General features: G+C 46.4%; 1 protein-coding gene across 3 annotated transcripts in view; it reads right to left on the reverse strand.

Annotated features, from left to right (window-relative positions):
* The window catches only part of SNX29 (sorting nexin 29), a 2112233-nt gene that overhangs the window by 1413947 nt on the left and 677146 nt on the right, over positions 1-21140 (reverse strand). For all 3 annotated transcript variants that reach the window (XM_073591167.1, XM_073591166.1, XM_073591168.1), the window contains one exon: positions 17359-17477. In XM_073591167.1, the coding sequence (XP_073447268.1) occupies positions 17359-17477 (119 nt within the window). The remainder of the gene's footprint in view (positions 1-17358; positions 17478-21140) is intronic.

The raw sequence follows: 21140 nt of genomic DNA on the forward strand, positions 1-21140 counted from the left end.
ATGGGGGGCCCACCTCAGCAATGCAGTAGCACAGGGAGAGTGGTCCTCAGAGGAGGCAAGGGCCTCATCCAATCAGAGAGAGCCCTGCAGTCTTTTCAGATGGAGATCATGGGTCACAACCTCCAAATTCTGTCGGACAATATCGCGACAGTCGCGTAGATCAACAAGCAGGGAGGCACAAGAAGACGGATGCTTCAGTCCATTGCCCAGGAGATCCTTTCATGGGCAGAGGGGAATCTAGCTTCTATTTTAGCTGTACACCTGAAGGGGACAAGCAATTGCCTGGCAGATTATCTCAGCCATCACAGGATAGACCGAGACAACTGGTCCCTTCATCCTGAAGTCTTTGCAGACCTCACCAAGAGATGGAGTTATCCCGTAGCGGATTTATTCACAAACCGAAACAGTCGCAAGACGGAGATATTCTTTTCCATGAACCCGGCAGACCAAGCCTTGGGGATCGATGCTCTGGCAAACCCGTGGCCTCCAGGCCTATGTTATGCCTTCCTGCCAATCAGACTGATTCCAGAAGTCCTCCGGAAAATTCTGCTGGAGGAGACGGATCTGATTCTAATTGCCAAATTTTGGCCCAAGAGGCCATGGTTTTCCCTGCTACAGTCTCTGGTTTCAGAGCCTCCGCGGAGTCTTCTGAAAAGGGAAGACTTATTATTGCAGGGTCCAGTATCACACTCTCAGGTGGTTTCCTTAAACTTGACGGCCTGGTATCTGAAGAAAAGATACTGAGCGCCATGGGGTTCTCTGACAAGGTAGTCAAGACTCTTGTTAATTGCAGGAAGCCGGTTACTAGAGCCATATATTCCAAAGTTTGGAAAAGGTTTAACTCATGGTTATCTGAAAATAAAAGATTAACCCATGATATTCTGTCTATTTTGAAATTTTTCCAAGAGGGTGTCGACTAAGGTCTTTCAGTTAGTACCTTAAAGGTACAGGCGGCAGCTATTAGTCTGTTCCTCCAGATTTCTCTCCTGGAAAATCCCACTATAGCCAGATTTTTCAAATCTATCTCTAGGACCAGACCAGTAGTGGTGAGAAGTTGTCCAACTTGGGATCTGTCCCTAGTACTCCAAACTCTGGTAGAATTTCCATTTGAGCCTCTGGGAAGTATTTCAGTTAAGTTACTTACATTAAAGACTGTGTTCCTTATAGCTGTTACCTCAGCTCGTAGGGTAAGTGAGTTGCAGGCGCTATCGGTTAGGGAGCCCTTCCTCACGATTTTTGAGGATCGAGTGATTTTACGAACTGATCTAGGTTTTTTGCCCAAGGTGGCAAGTACATTCCACCGATCTCAGGACATTGTACTGCCACACTTTTGTAGTTCGCCACAGGGCGACCTAGAAAGAAAATTTCGTTTTCTAGATGTAAGAAGGATTCTCTTAGTCTATCTTGAGGTCACCAAGACCTTTAGGAAAACTGATGCCTTATTTGTCCTCTTTTCTGGAGTTCACAAGGGGAACGATGCATCTAAAGCCACTTTGGCTAGATGGATAAAACAAGCCATCTCTGAAGCTTACAAAATTAGGGAGGTTCCTACACCTTTTGATACTGCGCACTCAACTAGAACCTTGTCTACGTCTTGGGCTGAGAGGGCTGGTGCCTCACCGGAATAAATTTGCAGGGCTGCCACATGGTCCAGTTATTCGACCTTCATTAAACATTATCACCTGGATCTCCTATCAGCTCAGGAGCAGGCGTTTGGTCGTAAGGTCCTTCAGGCAGTTGTCCCTCCCTAGACTGGTAAGTTCTGGCTCATCGTCTCATGGGCTGTCCTGGAAGACACTTGGAGAAAAGCTGAGTTAGACTTACTGGTAACTCCTTTTCTGAGAGTCTTCCAGGACATGGATGGGATCACGCTGTAAACACAATCTCACGGTCAGGTACTGTAGGCTTTACGCTTCAGCCCTCTTGGTCATATAACAGGGTTCCCGTACAACTACTGTACCTCTTTTCAGCTTCCTTGCTGCTCAGGCCTTCCACTTCAGGCTCTCATCTGTCTCCTTAGATGCACACAGCTTCAACGCACACAGCGTCTATCTAGAAAGCAGCCCCTCACTACTCTGATCCTCAGACTTGGTTCTCTGGCTTTCACTAGTGCACACCTGCACTCTCTGGACTCCTGGAGACCTCCTGTCTCTCTGGGTGGAGCCCAGAACCCTAATCCTGACTCTGCTATAAGCCCAGGACCCACCTGCTGGCTGTTCCAAAAACCTGGTCCCAGGATTGGAGATTCCGTCCCACCCATAACGCTATGGAATCTCCGGGCTCCAGTTCCCCAAATGGATTTTACAAACTTTGAAGGAAACTGATAAAATGGATTCCTCCACATTAAATACCCCTGGAGCCCCTCAACCTGCCTATTTGAGAACCCTGGGCGACAATTACTAGGACAGGGAACTGTACTGTCACACAGTATTTGGATAGTAAAGGAGTAAGGAAAGACAAGAAGAAGAGATAAGAGAAAAAAGATCTTTGCGGTGACTAGTTCACTGGTTCGGGTGGGTCCTCCTGGAGATCCATAACTCCCAGACTTGATTGTGTGCATCCAATCTATCTTGTAATCTAGCAGTCATTCTCTCCATCAGTTCCACATCTTTAATTCTAGCGTACAGGGCCTCTGAAGAGGGAGGGGGCCACCATTTCCAGCTAAGAGCAATGAGGCCTTGCGCAGCCATAAGGTGACAAAGCAACTTCCCATGGACTTTGGGGGTTTTTTTCGGGGAAAGGCCTAGCAAAAATGACTTGTCCTGAAAAGGCTGCCCAAGAGTTTCTGGACGGAATGCCAGAATGGATCAATGGGCAGCTCCAAAATATGTGAAGGAGGGAACCTTTGTCTCCCAGACAATGCCAGCATCAATCGAAGCTTGAGGGGTAGGATAGGTACCAAAAAAAAAAAAAGGATTTTATATGCATTTTCCTTGTATAAAGTACACAGGGAGCTTTTAGCAGCTTGAGACCAAATAATCTGCCAATCTTGCAGAGAAATATCATCTCCCAATGCCCTCTCCCAACAGATCATATAAGAATGTTTACCTTGGGTTTGGATGGAGTAAGCATCAGCAGTTTATAGATATCAGAAATTGTGCCCTTTTGTTCTGTACCTTCCAGAATGATACGCTCAAAAGAGGACGGAGCTGAAAATTGTAAGTTGGGGGTTATGGTTTGCGCATAATGACGGATCTGTAGATATCCGTAGAACACTTGGCGAGGCAGGCCAAATTTATCCTGTAATTCGGTATATAATAGTTTACAGGACCTAGAGTCAACCAAGTGGCCAAAGTGCAACAGATTCCTCAACGTCCAAGGAGAGGACATGGAGAAGGTGAGGCTAGCAGGCATCTTGGGGTTATACATGAAGGAGGTCAATAATGATTTTTCCGAGGAGAGGACATATTGGCGAGACAGCTTGACCCAAAGAATTCTGAGATGGGATGACGTTCCCAACATCTGACTAGGTGCTACCTCCACATTTGCAGTCCAAAGTAAGCTATTAGGGTGTATAGGGGCTAACCACAGTTTTTCAATCTACATCCACCAATAAACAAACGTTGTGTAAAAGGAAGCAATTGCCTGAAGTTGGGTTGCTTGATAATAATTAATGAGATTGGGGAATGCTAGGCCCCCATCAACGCGTTAGGACATGAGCACTGAGTGGGGGAATCCTATGCCGCTTATAATTCCATACATATTGTAACAAAGTCTGCTTGCAATTTTTTCAGATGCTGGTAGGGAACTGGTATGGGCAATGTTTGGAATAAATAAAGAAGCTTGGGGAGTATAGACATCTTGACAGAAGCTATACATCCCAAAAAGGAAACGTAATGCTTCTTTCCGCGCTGTATCATTAGCCTAATTTGGCAATATAAGGGAGAAGTTCTCCTGATACAATGTGGCGTAGGTCGGGGTAATGTAAACTTCCAAGAACTTCAAAGCTGTAGATTTCCATGCATAGGGAAAAGTAGATATTAAGTGTTTAACTTCATCCTCGGGGATGTTAACAGGGAGGACCCCTGACTTAGAGGCATTTATTTTATATCCAGAGAGAGCACTAAATCAATCAAGTGCAGCATGTAAATTTAGTAGGAAGGTCTTAGGATGGGTCAGAGTAAGGATATCATCCGCAAACAATGACAATTTAAACTCCCTTCCCCCAACTGATATGCCCCGAATGTCTGAGCACCTATGAATGGTCACCGCTAGAGGTTCCACACATAAGAGGGAAAGCAGGCAGCCCTGCCGGTACAATTTGTGATGGGAAAAGAGGAGGAAAGGGCAAAAGGGGTTTTCACCTGGGACGTTTGATTATTATAGAGAGGATGTATCGCTTGCAGGAAGGCCCCCTTAAATGCCATATGCCATAGGGTAGCCAGAAGAAAGGGCCAACCAAGGCGGTCAAAAGCCTTTTCCACATTCAGGCTAAGTAGCAAGTAGGGATGAGCCGAACACCCCCGGTTCGGTTCACGGCAGAACATGCGAACGGACCGAAAGTTTGCGCGAACATTCAAACACCATTAAAGTCTATGGGACCCGAATGTGAAAAATCAAAAGTGCGAATTTTAAAGGCTAATATGCAAGTTATTGTTCTAAAAAGTGTTTGGGGACACGGGTCCTGCCCCAGGGGACATGTATCAATGCAAAAAAAGTTTTAAAAACTGTAGTTTTTTCGGGAGCAGTGATTTTAATAATGCTTAAAGTGAAAAAATAAAAGTGAAATATTCCTTGAAATATCGTACCTGGGGGTTGACTACAGTTTGCCTGTAAAGTGGCATGTGTTTCCCGTGTTTAGAACAGTCCCTGCACAAAATGACATTTCTAAAGAAATAAAAGTCATTTAGAACTGCTTGCAGCTGTAATGTAATGTCGGGTATCGGCAATATTGATGAAAATTGAGAAAAACGGCATGGGTACTCCCCCAGCCCATTACCAGGCCCTTTGGGTCTTGTATGGATATTAAGGGGAACCCAACACCCAAATTAAAAAAAGAAAAGGCTTGGGGCCCCCAGGCCCTATATTTTCTGAACAGCAGTATACAGGCGGTCCAAACAAGACAGAGACTGTAGCTTTGTTCTTAAGTTGAATCTGTTTGTAATTTGGAAAAGGTACATTTTGTAAGACTAGCTCCAGCCAAAAAATCTATTTTTAAGCTTTTTGGATAACATAGGGAAGGGTTATCACCCCTGTAACATTTTTTTTTTTGCTGTCTGTGCCCCTGTTCAGAAGATTTCACACTTTCTGTCCCAATGACAATTGGATTTGGAAAATTTGGGGTTATTAGGGAAACAAGGATTGGTGATAAAGCATCAGTGGAGAGACCTTTTTCCCATATTAACTCTTACAGGAGAGAATTTCCCTTCCTAGGGGTAGATTTCCTCTCACTTCCTGTTGTCTCCCTCCGTTTGTAAGTAGGAGTCGTTTGTAAGTCGGATGTTTGAAAGTAGGGAACCGTCTGTATATACTATACGGCCTGCCCTATATACTCTGCAGAAAACGGCCCTGGGTGTTGGTGGTACCAGCACACTGTAAGCCCTCACAGTTACTCCTGGTGGGGGCTGGAACGGGCCCTGCTGTGAAATATTATATCAAGAATTGTAATTACATGCCCCTGTTGAACAGGGGCAGTAAAATTGGGCCTTTGGTGGTGGTGTGGTGGTGCAACAACACTGTATGCCCTCACAGTTACTCTTGGTGGGCGCAGGAACGGGCCCTGCTGTGAAATATTGGATCAAAAATTGTAATTACATGGGGCAGAAAAATTGGGTCTTAGGCAGTGGTGGGGATGCCACAACACTGTAACCCCTCACAGATACTCTAGTTGACCACAGGAACGAGCCCTGCTGCAAAATATTACAGCAAAAATTATAATTAATCGCCCCTGTTAAACAGGGGCAGAAAAATTGAGCCTTAGGCACTGGTGGTGGTGCCCTGAAACAAAAATGTTCTTAGAAGCTATCAACATGAACATTGAGGAGGAATAGGATAGTCACTCAGCATAACAGGATAGTCACTCAGCATAGGCAGTCTTCAAGGGATCTCACATTCACAGAAAAATTAATCGGTTACATCAGCATCAGGTGCTTGGTAGCTAGTGATCCAAGACTGATTCATTTTTATGAAGGTGAGCCGATCAACTGAGTCTGTGGACAGGCGCACTCTGTGATCAGTTACAAAGCCTCCAGCAGCACTGAATGTGCGTTCAGAAAAAACGCTGGATGCAGGACAGGCCAGTAGCTCAATTGCATATTGTGCAAGCTTTGGCCAGTGATCCAGTAACCCAGTGGATTTTCGGATGGAAAGGTATTTTCGGTTGCCCCTAGGTATTCCTGCACCATGTAAATCAGATGCTGGTGATGGTTGCTGGAACCGATCAGACCTTGGGGCTGCGGACTAAAGAATTGTCTGAACGCATCGGTCAGACAGCCACCTTCTCCACTGCTCCTTCTGTGACTGACGGAAGCCTCAGCAACACAACACGTTGTCCAGGAGGACAAGGAAATTGTAACCTCCCAGGCTCTGGAAATGCATTGCACAAACCTTTCTGCAAGGCTTCCCGAAGATGTTTCATCCTCTGCTCCCTCTGTGAAGGCTGGATAAGTTCCGCAGCCTTACCTTTGTAACGTGGATCAAGAAGGGTTGACAGCCAGTAATGATCCCTCTCCTTGATACCACAAATCCAAGGGTCCTTTCGCAGGCTTTGCAGGATCAGGGAGGCCATGCAGCGAAGGTTTGCTGAGGCATTCGATCCGGAGTCCTTTGGGTCACTAAGGATGACATGATCCACAGCCACCTCCTCCCAGCCACGGACAAGTCCATGGGTTTCTATGGACTGAAAACGATCCCTGCTGCTGATGCTGAGTGCCAGGCTCCACCTCCATGCTGACACAATCCTCATCATCCTCTTACTGTGTGATCAGCGGGCCCGCAGGAATACTGTCTGGATAAAGGGGGCCTTGAGAGGTAAGGAAGTCCTCCTCTTCCTTCCTCTGTTCTGCCTCAAGTCCATTATTTCACGAAGCGTGTGCTCCAACAGGAAGACAAGAGGGACAGTATCACTGATGCATGCACTGTTACTGCTTACCATCCTCGTGGCCTCCTCAAATGGTGACAGGACAGTGCATGCATCCTTGATCAGTAGCCACTGGCGTGGCAAAAAAAAGCCAAGCTCCCCTGACCCTGTCCTGGTGCCATACTCACACAGGTACTCATTGATGGCCCTCTGCTACGTGTGTAGCCACTGCAGCATTGCCAACGTTGAGTTCCACCTGGTAGGCATGTCACAAATGAGGTGGTTCTTGGGCAGGTTGCATTCCTTTTGAAGGTCAGCCAGCTGAGCATTGGCATTATATGACCGGCGAAAATGCCCACAGACTTTCTTGGCCTGCCTCTTGTAAGCTGGGGTACCTGCACAAGAACCGCTGTACCACCAAATTAAGGACGTGAGCCAAACAGGGAACATGGGTTAAGTGTCCCTGTCGGAGGGCGGAGAGGAGGTTGGTGCCATTGTCGCAAACCACCATTCCTGGCAGAAGCTGGCATAGCGTCAACCACCTCAGAGCTGACAGAATCTCTGCCCCAGTGTGGCTCCTGTCCCCTAAGCAGACCAACTCAAGCACCGCATGGCATCTTTTTGCCTGAGTGCTTGTGTAGCCCCTTGAACGCCTATGGAGCACCGCTGGTTCCGAGGACAAATCTGCACAGGAAGAGGCCATAGAGGAAGAAGAAGAGGAGGGGGTGGAGGAGAGAGGTGTGGCAGAATCACCACTACTAGCATTTTGGAGGAGTGGTGGCGGAACAAGTTCCAACCTTACTGCACCCTGTCCTTAATCCTTCCCAGCTGCCAGCAGAGTTACCCAGTGCACCATGAAAGAAAGGTAACATCCCTGTTCATGCCTGCTGGACCATGAGTCAGCGGTAATATGCAGCTTACCGTTGACCGCCCTGTCCAACGAGGCCAAGACATTGCCTTCCACATGCCGGTAGAGAGCCAGAATGACCTTCTGTGAAAAGAAATGGCCTTTGGGAACCTGCCACTGAGGTACCGCACATTCCACAAATTCACAAAAGGGGGCAGAATTCTACCAGCTGAAAAGGCAGCAGTTAGAGGGCTAGCAATTTAGCCAAGCTAGCATTTAGCCTCCGAGCATGTGGATGGCTGGGACCGAATTTCTTTTGACAGTTTAGCAACTGGGGTAGGGAAATTTGCCTGCTACAATCGGATGTTGGTGTAGCGATAGCAGATTGCCCGCAAGTACTTGGCACACCTAATTCTACACCTTCATTCCTCTCAGTGCAAGTTTCTGAGAGGACTGAAGGTATAGTGGGGTTGCAGATCCCAGCTGATGAGGAGCAAGGAGAGGTCCGCCTTGTTCTTTGGTGTGGGTTTTTTAAGTATTGTTGCCAACAGACTGCATGGGAGGTCGACATATGTCTGGTCAAGCATGTGGTGTCCAAGTGGCTGCTGTTTTGGCCACGCTTGATACGCTTCAGACATATGTTGCAAACAGCAACGGTGCAATCTGTTGCCCACATATCAAAAAAGGCCCACACCAAAGAACTTTTCAAAATACACGGGGAGTCAGCAGCGCCCTGCACATGCAGAGAGTTGCGGTGTGATGCAGTCAGGTGGCTGCCCTTAAACTGGCCCCTGGAGGGGATCCTGCCTCATTGGAGATGAGCCTCCTCCTCCTCTCTTCTATCAGGCACCCACGTAGAGTCAGAGACCTCATCATCCCCTCCCTCCTTGTCACTGGAGCAAACATGGCAGTATGCTGCAGCTGGGGAAACATGACTGCTAGTTTCTTGTCCTTCTTGGGCACCCCCTCTCTCTGAGCTCACGTTACTGCCTTCCTCAACCTGGGTACCATCATCGGAGCCTTCAAAACGCTGCGCATCCTCCAGCAGCATGTACCTGACACTGTGGTCGAACATTTTGGGGGACTCCTCTGTGCATGATGATGGGGCTAGGGAAGGAGTGACTGATGACATTGAGCCGATGGAATAGGCCGCTTTGGCAGCTGCATCAGCAGGCAAACTACTCTGAGCCTAGGTGACAGAGGATGAGGAGGGTGAGGACGGCTTTGTTATCCACTCTACCAACTCTTCTGCATGTTGTGGATGAACACGGCCAGCTGCCGAAAATAAGGACAAGCGTGCCCCACGGCCACGTGCTGAGGATGCACGTGTCCATGACCAGCACCGTTGGCTGTAAACACAGAGCCTGCTTGCCCTCTTTTAGTGGCCTGTGAGCATCTGCTTCTCCTTGGTGGCCTTCCAGACGTGCTGTAAAATTTTATTAGCAAAACACTGCCTGAAGTTTACTAGAAAAAGTACACCAGGAATGGCCTGCAGTCAGATATAGGCTTGGCTAGACTAGAATGCAGCGGATATATATATGTAGGAGACTGTATATATATTTTATGCACTGCAGCTCACTGAATCACCTGCCTGCCTGAAAGTATATTTGAAAATGTACACCAGGAATGGCCTGCAGTCAGATATAGGCTTGGCTAGACTAGAATGCAGTGGATATATATATATGTAGGAGACTGTATATATATTTTATTCACTGCAGCTCACTGAATCACCTGCCTGCCAGAAGTATATTAGAAACAGTACACTAGGAACGGCCTGCAGTCAGATCTAGCTAAACTGGATACAGTGGCTATATATATATATATATATATATATATATATATATATATATATATATATATATATATATATACACACACACAAGACTGACTGTATATATATATTAAATATACTGCAGCTAACTGAATCACCTGCCTGCCGCCTGAAGTATATTAGAAACATTACACCAGGAACGGACTGCAGTCAGATCTAGCTAAACTGGATACAGTGTATATATACAAGCCTGGATGTATATATATACCAAATACACTGCAGCTAACTGAATTGCCTGCCTGTTCAATCTAAATGAAATGACACTCTCTCTTGGTCAACACCAGCAACACAGTACACAGGGCCAACGTGCAGGTGGCCTTATATAGTGTGGGGCGTGGACTTGAGCACCCTGCCTTTGGCCAATTATGGCTCTCTTTGCTGATGGCGCTGTGATTGGCCAAAGCATGCGGGTCATAGTGCATGCTTGGCCAATCATCAGACAGCAATGCACTGCGATGTCGCAGTGCATTATGGGGTGTGACGCGTTGCTCGAATTTGGCGCAAACGCCCCATAATGTTCGTATTTCGACGAACGATCGAACAGCCAATGTTCAAGTCGAACTCATGTTTGACCCGAACATAAAGCTCATCCCTAGTAGCAAGGACACTGTGCTTTCCTGATTTGTGACAACTTTCCTGGTGTTATCTCTGGCCTGATGGAGGGGGACAAAACCTACCTGATCCTTATGAATCAGGGATGGAAGGATCGCGTTCAGGCGGGTGGAAAGAAGTTTGGTATGAATTTTAGATCAGAGTTTAAAAGAGCTATAGGCCTATAGCTAGCACATAGGAAAGGGTCTTTTCAGGCTTTGGGATCATGGTTATAAAATATCTCTGCATATCCAAAGGGATAGGGGTCTCCTACAGGAAAGCGTTGAAGAGTTTACACATACGAGAGACCAACAAGGGAAGGAAGGTTCTATAGTACTCATAGAGTACTCATAGGGGAGGCCATCTAGTCCGGGTGCCTTAAGTGTCGGTAACGACTTAATGGTAAGTTCAATTTCAGAAGGTTGAAGTTGAGAGATCCCGCTCTGTTCAAGATAGTGTTGCATACATCTAGCAAGGCTCGAGATGGAAGATTATGCATAATCCCAATATTATTATATAGGTTGGTGCAGTATTCTTCGAAGGTGCGAACAATGTCTAGAGGATGAGGTAAGAGGCAGTCTGATCTATTTTTGATTTGCTGTGGGGAGGCCATATAAATGCAATCACAGTGTTCTAGCTAGCAAAGTGTGGCCCTTTTTACCCTTATCATAGTATAGTCGTTTCAATCGAAGCAGAGCTTTTTCTACCTTACCCATGCCAAGATCTTAAGAGTAGTGCGTAAGCGGATAATCTTTTTAAGTATATACAGGGGTGGGGTAGATTTCAGCTGCTGTTCTAGGGCCCTAAGTTCTCTTTTGGTGCGCACTTTTACAGCCCGTGCATCCTTTTTCATAGCTGTAGAGATTGCAATACAACGATCTTATGGGCCTCCCACAGACCAGAAAGTGAAACATCAGGAGTGTCATTTTCAACAAAGTAGTGTTCATTTCTAACTCAGTTTTAGCGGGGAGATGTTGGAGAAGAAAATGATTTAATTGCCAGTGGCAGGGTTTAGGATTAGGGGTACCCAGACATAATGTGAGCATGATAGGGGCATGGTCAGACCAAGAAATCTGGAGTATATTTGCAGATTGGGTGATTCTGAGCATAGCATTATTAACAAAGAAATAGTCTATACGAGAATGTACCCGATGAGGGGCTGAGTAAAACGTGTACTGTTGATCACCAGGATGGAATACCCGCCACGCATCAAAGAGGGCATAACGTCTGGAAAACCGACAAGAAAGCTGATTCTCTGAGGATCCGAGACTGTGTGGCATGGGGTTCTATCATCACATGGCGATCAAGAACAGCAGAGTGGGAGAGATTAAAATCACCACATATTAGATAGTTATGGTCGGATCTAAAGAGACGGGAGAAAACTCTGGACAGAAAACTAATTTGTCGGACATTCGGAGCATAAAGGACACAAAAGGTAACCGCCTGTGTCTGCCACAAGCCTCGTACATTAAATAAAGTGGCCCTGTGGATCTATAAAGGATTCAGAGCAAGTGAACAGAGAGTTACAGTTTAAACAATAGCAACTCCAGCTCTTTTACGGGGATTGGAGGCCTGATAGATGCAAGGGAAATATTTGGATGCAAATACGAAGGAGCCCCCCTTATCAAAGTGTGTCTCTTGAACCAAAATAACATCTGCCCCCGATTGCCTGAACTCCTCAAGTGCCAGACGCCTCTTCCTGTTAGAATTTAGGCCATGAACATTCAGCGATAAGATCTTAGCCATGGTGTTAGGTGAAAAGAGAAAGGGCAGAACTTATCTGATTTAGCAGCAGAGAAACCACTATATGAGAAGGACTTGTTCTCCAAGAGGATGCCCAGGTAAGTGAAGAGGACCACTTGGTGAACCAGAATAAACAAAAAGCAGTAGAAAAGTCTGGAAAAAAGATAAAAAATGAGTACAGTAGAAAACAGCAACGATACAGCGTCCATTATAAACTAACAACAAGGAACCCGGTTGGGTTAAAACTGTAGGAGTTCCTATATAGCTACCTGACCACAGGTGGGGACAGGGAGATACCAAAATGATCAACGATAAGGTTCAGTGAGGGTGGGGGGGCTAATGGGTAAGGTCAACCTCTCCTAAGTCATTAACTAACCTGCCCATACTGCGAGTGCTAGAAAAGCTGAGTAAAAACACGGGAAAAATTGGGGGACTATGGGAACATTGAGTAGTAGGGCAGAACCACTAATAGCTATTAGCAAGCAAATTTCTGCAGGGACCAAACAAGAAAATCAGACACTGGTTACCCGGGCCCAAGTCCTTCATCTGTTCTTGTGTTTAGTAGATTTGCGAGGGGTGTTTGAAGCGTTTGGTTGGGGAGATCTTCTTCCATACTGTGGCTGGTGGGGTGATGTAGACACAAGATCCTAGTGCAAAAGCTGAGGGATGGGTATTTCCAGGACATCACAGAAAGTAGCAAGATCTTCTGGATAACGCAGCACTGCAGATTTACCCTGATGTTTCGCGCTTCGACTAAAAGGAAATCTCCAGGGATAATTAATGTATTTCTTGCAATGTGCGCAAGAGGAGTTGGAGAAGTCTGCGTTTCTGGAGGGTAATCCAAGAAAGGTCAGGGTAGAGCTGGATCTCGGTGTCTTCAAAGAACACTTTGCGATGAGAGCGAGCTTTTTGCATAATGTCCTCTTTCAAAGGGTAAGAGTGGACCCGGCAGACAACATCTCGTGGTTTGGAGGTTGAGCCCTTTGGACGTAGGGTCCGGTGTGCTCTGTCCATTTCAATATGCTTAGTTGGAGGGTCTCCCAGCAAAGTGTTGAACAGGGTCTGCAAGGTGGAGTGGAGGTCTTCTGGACCATCAGGTTCCGGCAAGCCTCGCACCAAAACCACCAATTTAGTTTCCTGGATCTCCTCCTCCACCATCTCCACTCTGTCCACAAAATGTTTACGATCTGTGTGGAGAGTCTGGATTTCAGTGTGGTCGGTGGATTTAACATCTTCGATATATTGCTTAAAATCCTCTTTGGTAGGTATAGTTTGGAGGTAAAAATGCCATGGGGGAGGCATTTGGTGCAAGGGGGCAGGTACTCCCATCTGTGTGGGCAATAAGGGGGAGAGGATGGAGGATGTGGTCCCACCAGGACTGCAGGTGGGAATTGGGGCGCAGGCAGCTGGGGGGAGTCCCAAGGTTCATACCACACTGGGGTATATGAAGGAGGAGAGGAAGCAGGTGAATGTGAATCTCCTGGTCTGTGAGAAATTGCTGGGGAGCGGACAGCTTGGGTATAGGACAGAGGAGTCCCTGTTGCCCCTCTGGAGGAACTGAGGTCCCTGTAGCGGGGCAGCCTCTGAAATTTGGGGGAGGCATGAGTAAATGCAGAGGCTTGATAGGAGCTTGCGCACTGTATAGGCCCGATCCTGGGAGTGGCGGAGGCCAAAGACAGCCCAACAGACAGGCCGGGCGAGTCCGCGGAGCAGTCCAAGTGTGTGTGGGGGATCCTGGTCCGCAAGAGGCGCGGGAATGCATCTGAGCATTGTGTATAAGCTGGAGGGGCCTGGACTGATGGCAGAGCACACGCTCCACATGGTGGAGTCACAAGTGAGGCCGCCGAGGGAGAAAAACTCACCGCTCCCTCCATGAGTGGAGGACATGTGCTCTCCGGAGCCCGCACCGGGAGGTCTGCAAGGGCGTAAGCCATCTCTTGCTGTGAGGCAGAGAGCTGACAAGAGGCACGGGAGCGGGAGGGAGAGGCACCCGGCGCCATATTGTCTGTGCCCCCGGCGGCATGTCAGGTGTGGTGAAGTAGTCCCGAAAGCTGGCAGATAAGCCTGGCGGGAGTTGAGAGGATCCCCAGGCTTTAGTAGAGCAGGCGTTCCTAGGTTTACCAATGTAGTAGGTGATAAAAGTCCTGTTCAGCTGCGGGCTATGGGAGAGCTAAGCCCTTAAGTGTCCATGCAGGTCGGCTTCCGGTCACGCCCCCAGGATTATTATGTTTTCATTATTGATCTTTGATGTTTTCAAAAGTAAATAGTAACATCTTTGATTAATATTTATATGTATTCATACCTGAGATTAATTTGTAATTTAATGTTTCCCATTTATATGTGATTATCATTTCCGGTTTCATCACTACTTGCATGACTCACAAATACCTTGCTTTATATTTGGTCTGACAACTGTTCCTAATCTGTACATGTTCTGCTGAACTTTAATAAATATACACTTTATGCAGCAAATTCTTATGCTGGGTTTATATTTTATATACACATATACCGGTACATAGTTGCCAACATTCTCAAAAAATTTACAGGGACACTTTTTTTGTCTGCAGGTGGAGTCTTATTTTAATTAGGGGCAGGGCATCCATTTGTAGGCGTGGTGTAGCCGAGGAGGAAAAATGTAGTGCACGTATCACGGTAAAAAAATGGATGTGGTTTAAACTAAATATTGGTTAGAGTCAGAGATGAGGGATGGAGGGAGAAAGAAAGGGAGGAAGAGAGAAAAATGGAGAGAGAGAGAGAGAGAAAGAGATAGGGAGGAAAGAGAAAGAGATAGGGAGGGGAAGGGGAGAGAAGAAAGGAAAGAAAGAGGGATGGAGGGACAGCAGGCCCAGATCCTACACCACAATAGCAATATGATTTAACAATCAGCAGATATTCCAAACACACCCCCCCACCAAGGCAGATCCCATCAAACAGATACAAGAGATGGTCAGAGAGTGTGCGGACTTGATACAAGAAACGGACAGAGTGTGCGGACATGGTACAAGAGACAGTCAGAGAGGGTGCGGACATGGTACAGGAGACGGTCAGAGTGTGTGGGCATGATACAGGAGATGGTCAGAGAGGGTGCAGACAGCAGACATGCTACAGAAGACTGCAGACCTACAAAAAGAGATGGGGTCAGACATTGTGAACATGATAGAGATTAATGGTCAGAGATTAAGGATACAGCTGACAGTACAGAAAGATGAGGTGTACAGAGAAGATGGGGGTGATAATCACCAGTCCTGTCGTGTTGAGTCCATCCCGGTCGGTCCCTGCACTCCTCCGTTCATCTGTCTCTGGGGGGGCGTGCCCACTGCATTCAGGGTGGCATCATGATGTCATGTGCCCGCCTGAACCAAAGCAAGGCTGAGCTTGCCCGAATGGCTAAGCTTGCCCAAGCCGGAGTAGCATATGTGCAGTTCCACATGGCCTACAGCCATGTTTTCACAGGCGGAAGCTGCAGCCGTTTGGTGATCTGATGGGTCGCTTACAGCAGTGGTCCCCAACCTTTTTGGCACCAGGGACCAGTTTCGTGAAAAAAAAGATGTTGCCAAGGACCAGCGGGGGGGTCGGTGGGTCGATCTCCGCAGCCAATTTGTTGGGGCAATGGCTGGTGTTAGCGCTTCAATCATCATGACACCATGGTTGATATGATGTCAGGATGATTGAAGCGCATTATTTCTATAATTATATTGTAATATAAAATGAAATAGTTCAACTAACTATAATTCTGAATCAGTGGGAGCCCTGAGTGTCACTTGCCACGTCACCTGCCACCAGATGCCACTTGCGACGCCGCCTGCCACCAGATGCAGCTTGTCATGTCACCTGCCACCAGATGTAGTGTGTTACTTGCCATGTTACCAGCCACCAGATGCAGCTTGTCACTTGCCACATTGCCTGCCACCAGATGCAGCTTGTCACTTGCCACATCACCTGTCACCAGATGCAGCTTGTCACTTGCCACATCGCCTGCCACGAGAAATAGCTTGTCACTTGCTACCGTTGTCTACCACCAGATGCAGCTTGTCGCCTGCCACCAGATGCAGCTTTTCACTTGCCACTTCACCTGCCACCAGATGCAGCTTGTTGCCTGCCACCAGATACAGTGTGTCACTTGCCACATCGCCTGCCACCAGATACAGCTTGTCACTTGCCACCAGATGCAGGTTGTCACCAGATGCAGTGAGTCACTTGCCACCAGATGCAGCTTGTCACTGGATGCAGCACATCACTTGCCACCAGATGCACATATATTTCAACAACAGCCGAGTCCCGCCTGGGTTTTGATTTGGCAGGGCTCTGACTGGATGGTGTGGAGTGGCCTGACTGCAGGGTGACTCCTGCATGGCCCATTATGAGACCTCCGCGCTACTGCTGTATCGCCAGAAGTGCTGCTAGAGGTCCGGGGTCAACACTGGTAATTTAGTCTCTGACACCTTTTTTGAGAAGACCAGTTCTCGTGGAGGCTGAGGGAAAGAAACGACAAGAGGCGGAGCCTGGGTGGCAATGAAAACAGTTGCAGATAAAGATGGAGCTGCTGCCAACTGCCTGCCCCGCAGCCCAGCCCACATCAGGTCACAGACGGTGGTTGGGTACCCCTGGCCTACAGAACACTGGGACAAAGCCAATTTCTCTTGATTTTTCCCGGGACATGGTCAGACTGGGACATGGGTCTGAATACCGTGAATGTCCTGGGAAAATCGGGACTGATGGCAACTATGCATATACTGTACAAACATAAATACAGCTTTCTGTTGGCATCTGCTATTAATCCACTGTCTGGAACAGTAATAGCATGATGGCAGGGAGGCATGAGCAGTCACCACCTGCAGACATTTGAAAAAAGGCCTGCAGCAGACACTGGCTATCCCTCCCCACCCCATACCCCCCTAAACACTTACCTGAGTCCTACATCTATCCAGCACTGTGCCAGGCTCCAGCTCTTCTCCCCTCTCTTCCTCTTCTCAAAGGAGTGTCTGAGAGCAGCGGGAGCTATTGGCTCCTACTGCTGCCAGTCAAATCCTGTGATGAGTGAGTGGGGGGCAAGGCTGAGCCATGGAAAAACACAGCCCTGGCTCAGGCACACAACCACATGAGCAACCCCACAGCAAAATGTTTTTCTATCCAATCAGAGAACAGGAGGAGGGGAAAGTGCCAATGAGGTACTGAAAAAAAGAAGAGTTAAGGGACTTCTCTGTGCAACATTCTGCATGGAGCAAGTAAGTATATCATTCTTAATAGTGTAATAAAAAAATGAGATTTAAATAAAGCAGCATGGCACTCAACTGGGCCTTGTGAGAAATTATATGTTATGCCAATTACCTGAATGTGAATAGGAACCAGCAGCTTTGACAGGAAACAAGACTTCAGAGTTATCATGTAGAACTTGAAGTGGCGTCCAGCAGCAAACCTGGGGGTGTTCTGAGCTACCAACAGGTGTCCTGCAATCATTAAAACCAGACATTACTACATGGACTCATGTATGGTATTATATAAAGCTGTTAGATCAATGCAACTAACTATTTTAATACTTAGCAAGTGAAGAGGGAAGTTTGATTTTTATGTAACAGCTGGAATAATTTAACTTTTTTTTTTTTAAAACCGACATTTAATTTATAACATTTTTGCATAACAAAAGTCTTTTTTTTTCTTCACATATTACAACTATTTATCCTATTAAAACAGCGCTGGCAGATGCCTACTGTAGTTCAGCTTACATATCACTGTTTATTGAATGCAATTCATGTAAATTCATTTTAACTCACTGCACTAATGAATGCTTTAAAAATCTGGTTTGTAGGTATTGCTGGGAATTATATACTGTATATTACAGTTGTACATGGTGGCAGCTATAATTACTGTTAATCCAGGACAGTAATCACAGAAACTAAAAAAGTTACATCAAATATAGTTTTTAGGTACAACAATAACAATACAAAGAAGCGTATTTAGAGAGTAGTTTGAATCTAGGCACATTTACTGACACCTAATGGCAACATTTAAAATACATTTACAATGCTTAAATGTGCTACCGGAAATACTGAGCTAGATTTACTATTAAAGCAGTAGTAAAGCGCAGATGATTACAAAAAATAAAATTCCTGCAAGGCAAAGTCATAATGTGCATTGCTTACTTACCTTAGAACAAAGCCTTCCAACTGCAATGTCAATGTCAAAGATGAGACAGCTGACATCTTGCCCTGGGTTCGCGGTCTCTGGCTACATGATTGGCTGGGGGCGCGATGATGTCTCTCCCGCACATGCGCACAGGAGCCACCGTTTCCAGCACGGGCTCTGAAGGTTCGGCACTGTAAGCCAGACCTTCAGAGCTATATAAGAATAAACAAGCAGCGCCAATCTAAGTGCAACAGTATTAAATTACATTTAATCACATAATAATGAACTTACTCAAGGTAAGGTAAAAGCAGGCACATCTTGTATAGTCAAAAGGATGACAGGAATCCAAGGAACGGACATCCAGGGAGTGCTTCCGGGTCTTGGCTCAGTGGCACCAGTGGTTTCCGGTGTCCCAGGCTTAGACTGCAGAGCGCAGAAGGAAGTAGTCACTCGAGGAGTTCCTGGTCATGGTGGGATGATGCTGGTGACGTGCACACATTCGGAGCATGCGTGCTCCTTCATCAGGCATACTGTTCAGCCATCTTGAGTATGGTATATAGGGCTGGCGAGACTAGCGGGCCAATCAGATCACAGGACCATCCCCTTGCTTATTAACCATACACAAGGAAGCTGAGGGGTGGGATTTGGGCGTATATTATTTCCAAAGGCAGTAGGAACGTAGTATAAGAACAAGAAGAGAAACATAGTGCAAAGAGGGAACATGGAGTAAGAAGAAACAAAAATACATAGGAACAAGAGACATAACATACTAAAGTTGGAAGAATGTATATCTACAATAGGATGGACAATCTGATTTTATAACCATGAAATGTACATTTTGAATTGATTATGGAAAATGAAGGTAAAGACATTGTCTATATATCCCAAGGAGTATATGAATAAAAAAGTATGAAAAATGAAAACAATAATAAAAGTGTAAAAAAAAAAAAAAAAAAAAAATTGGCACACGGTGCAGATGGCAGCAGACTAGAGGAGCTCCGCTGAACCCTCGGCTCCTTCAGCTTAAACGGCACCATTATCTGCAGCAATAATGAGCAGACTCACCCGCCACAACTCCGGCAACCACTCTCGCCACTCCGCACCCCTCTCCCGCTCGAGAAGTATCCCGGACATCTTCAAAACTCAGCCCCCGACGCCCCAAGGCTAAATCTGAGATGGCGCAGCCTCGTGGGGATGATGAGTTTAGTGAAGACTCGCAGTATGCCGACAAGGACGAGGTAAGGGATACCCCTTCGTCCGAGCTCCCCCTCACTCTTACCGCTATGATGAAGATAGCAGCAGATAGTAAGGGCACCCTCTTTTCTGACATCACGGAACTTAAAGTTGATGTGCTATCACTATCTGAGAAAATGGAGGGGGTGGAGAAAGCAGGCTCTAGAAGGGACAAGGCCATCACACGCCTAGATAAAATCACTGATTCCCACTCTGCACGTCTCATTGAGATGAATCGCCAGCTGGAGAACTTAGACAACAGGGGGAGAAGGCACAATATAAGGGTGAGAGGTATCCCTAAGTCAGTCGAACCAGGCACTATACCATCCGCCCTGCAGTATGTGTTTAATGAGCTACTGGAGCGCCAAACAGACACACTGATCGAATTTGACAGGGCACACAGAGCTCTGAGCCAGGCTGGCGGACACAGCTCCCCCACGGGACATAATATGTTGTTTGCCCAACTTTAAACTAAAGGAGGAAATAATGGCTAAAGCAAGGCGCAATGAGCGCATCACATTCAATGACACTGAGGTATCCATCTTTCAGGAACTTTCTCCTATTACTCTGAACAACAGGCAAGCGCTGCGCCCCCTGCTGGAGATATTGCGCAGACAAAGTATACCTTATAGATGAGAAAAGTAAGGGGGAATTGGGAGAAAGGGGACAATTGGGACCTTATATGAAACACATCACTAGGGCAGGCTGAGTCATCAGGTGTAAAAAATTGTAAGATTTATTGATACCACATGAAAAACAAAGTGTAATAGATGATACTCATATAAAATCAATAGATATGGTACAGAGTAAGTAAAACATGGCAGTAAGACATATTGTAGTAACATAGTAACATGTTAAACATTGTAGCATAGGTAAATTACAGTATCATCAACATTACACCCAACATGTGTATACGTAATCAATATTGTATTAAAATCAAACTGATGGCTAAAACACTAAAATGCCCATGATAGATGCATATTTGTTGTGACATGTCAAAAAGTTATGAATGTTCAGTTGTAATGCTCGACGCGTTTCGTGGAAGTTTGTCCACTCATCAGGAGCAGTTATCTGGAAATATCTAGAATAGAGTGTAAAGTAGTAATTAATATTATTTAATTACAACAGGAAGAGGGGAAGCAAAACCGCTAGTCCTAGCACTCTTACCTGTGGATACATGGTATAATGGTGGTAGAGCATATATAGTAATGTTCATGATGGTAGGAAATAATCAGGGGTGAATGTAGCATCCCCACGGGAGCTGAGGAGGCAACCAAGCGGTGGCATGGCGAGGCAATTCAGCATACCGTAGAAAGATAGGTAGCAGGAAGGTTCCCCTTGTTTCCAACATGGTAGTGTAAAATAAAGCATAAACCCAAGGTAGCTGTAAAATAATTAAAGTGGGTGTATAGTTGTAAGCAAAAAACGGGTAATATTGGATGACCACAGAGTGGAAGATAGAGTGTGGGACAAGGTGAAGCAACAGTAGAAAGGGCATAAGAAAGCCAGACAAGTGATATCAGGGGAGCCAGTGAGACGAGAGAAAAGAAAAAGCCCACCAAAGTAACCAGGGTGAAGGGACAGTGCATCGTGGTAAATGTGAAGACAGGCAAATAGATGGGGGTAATGAAGGCATGGTGCAAAGAGATAGAAGTACATGGTTACCTGAGATGACATAGTCTCAGCCGGCCAGCCAACGAGGTAACCCCCAACGTCACGCTGGGACGTGCTGTGAGGGAGGAGAGGAAGCAGCC

This window comes from Aquarana catesbeiana, linkage group LG06, assembly GCF_042186555.1.
Source record: "Aquarana catesbeiana isolate 2022-GZ linkage group LG06, ASM4218655v1, whole genome shotgun sequence".
Classification (NCBI taxonomy): domain Eukaryota; kingdom Metazoa; phylum Chordata; class Amphibia; order Anura; family Ranidae; genus Aquarana; species Aquarana catesbeiana.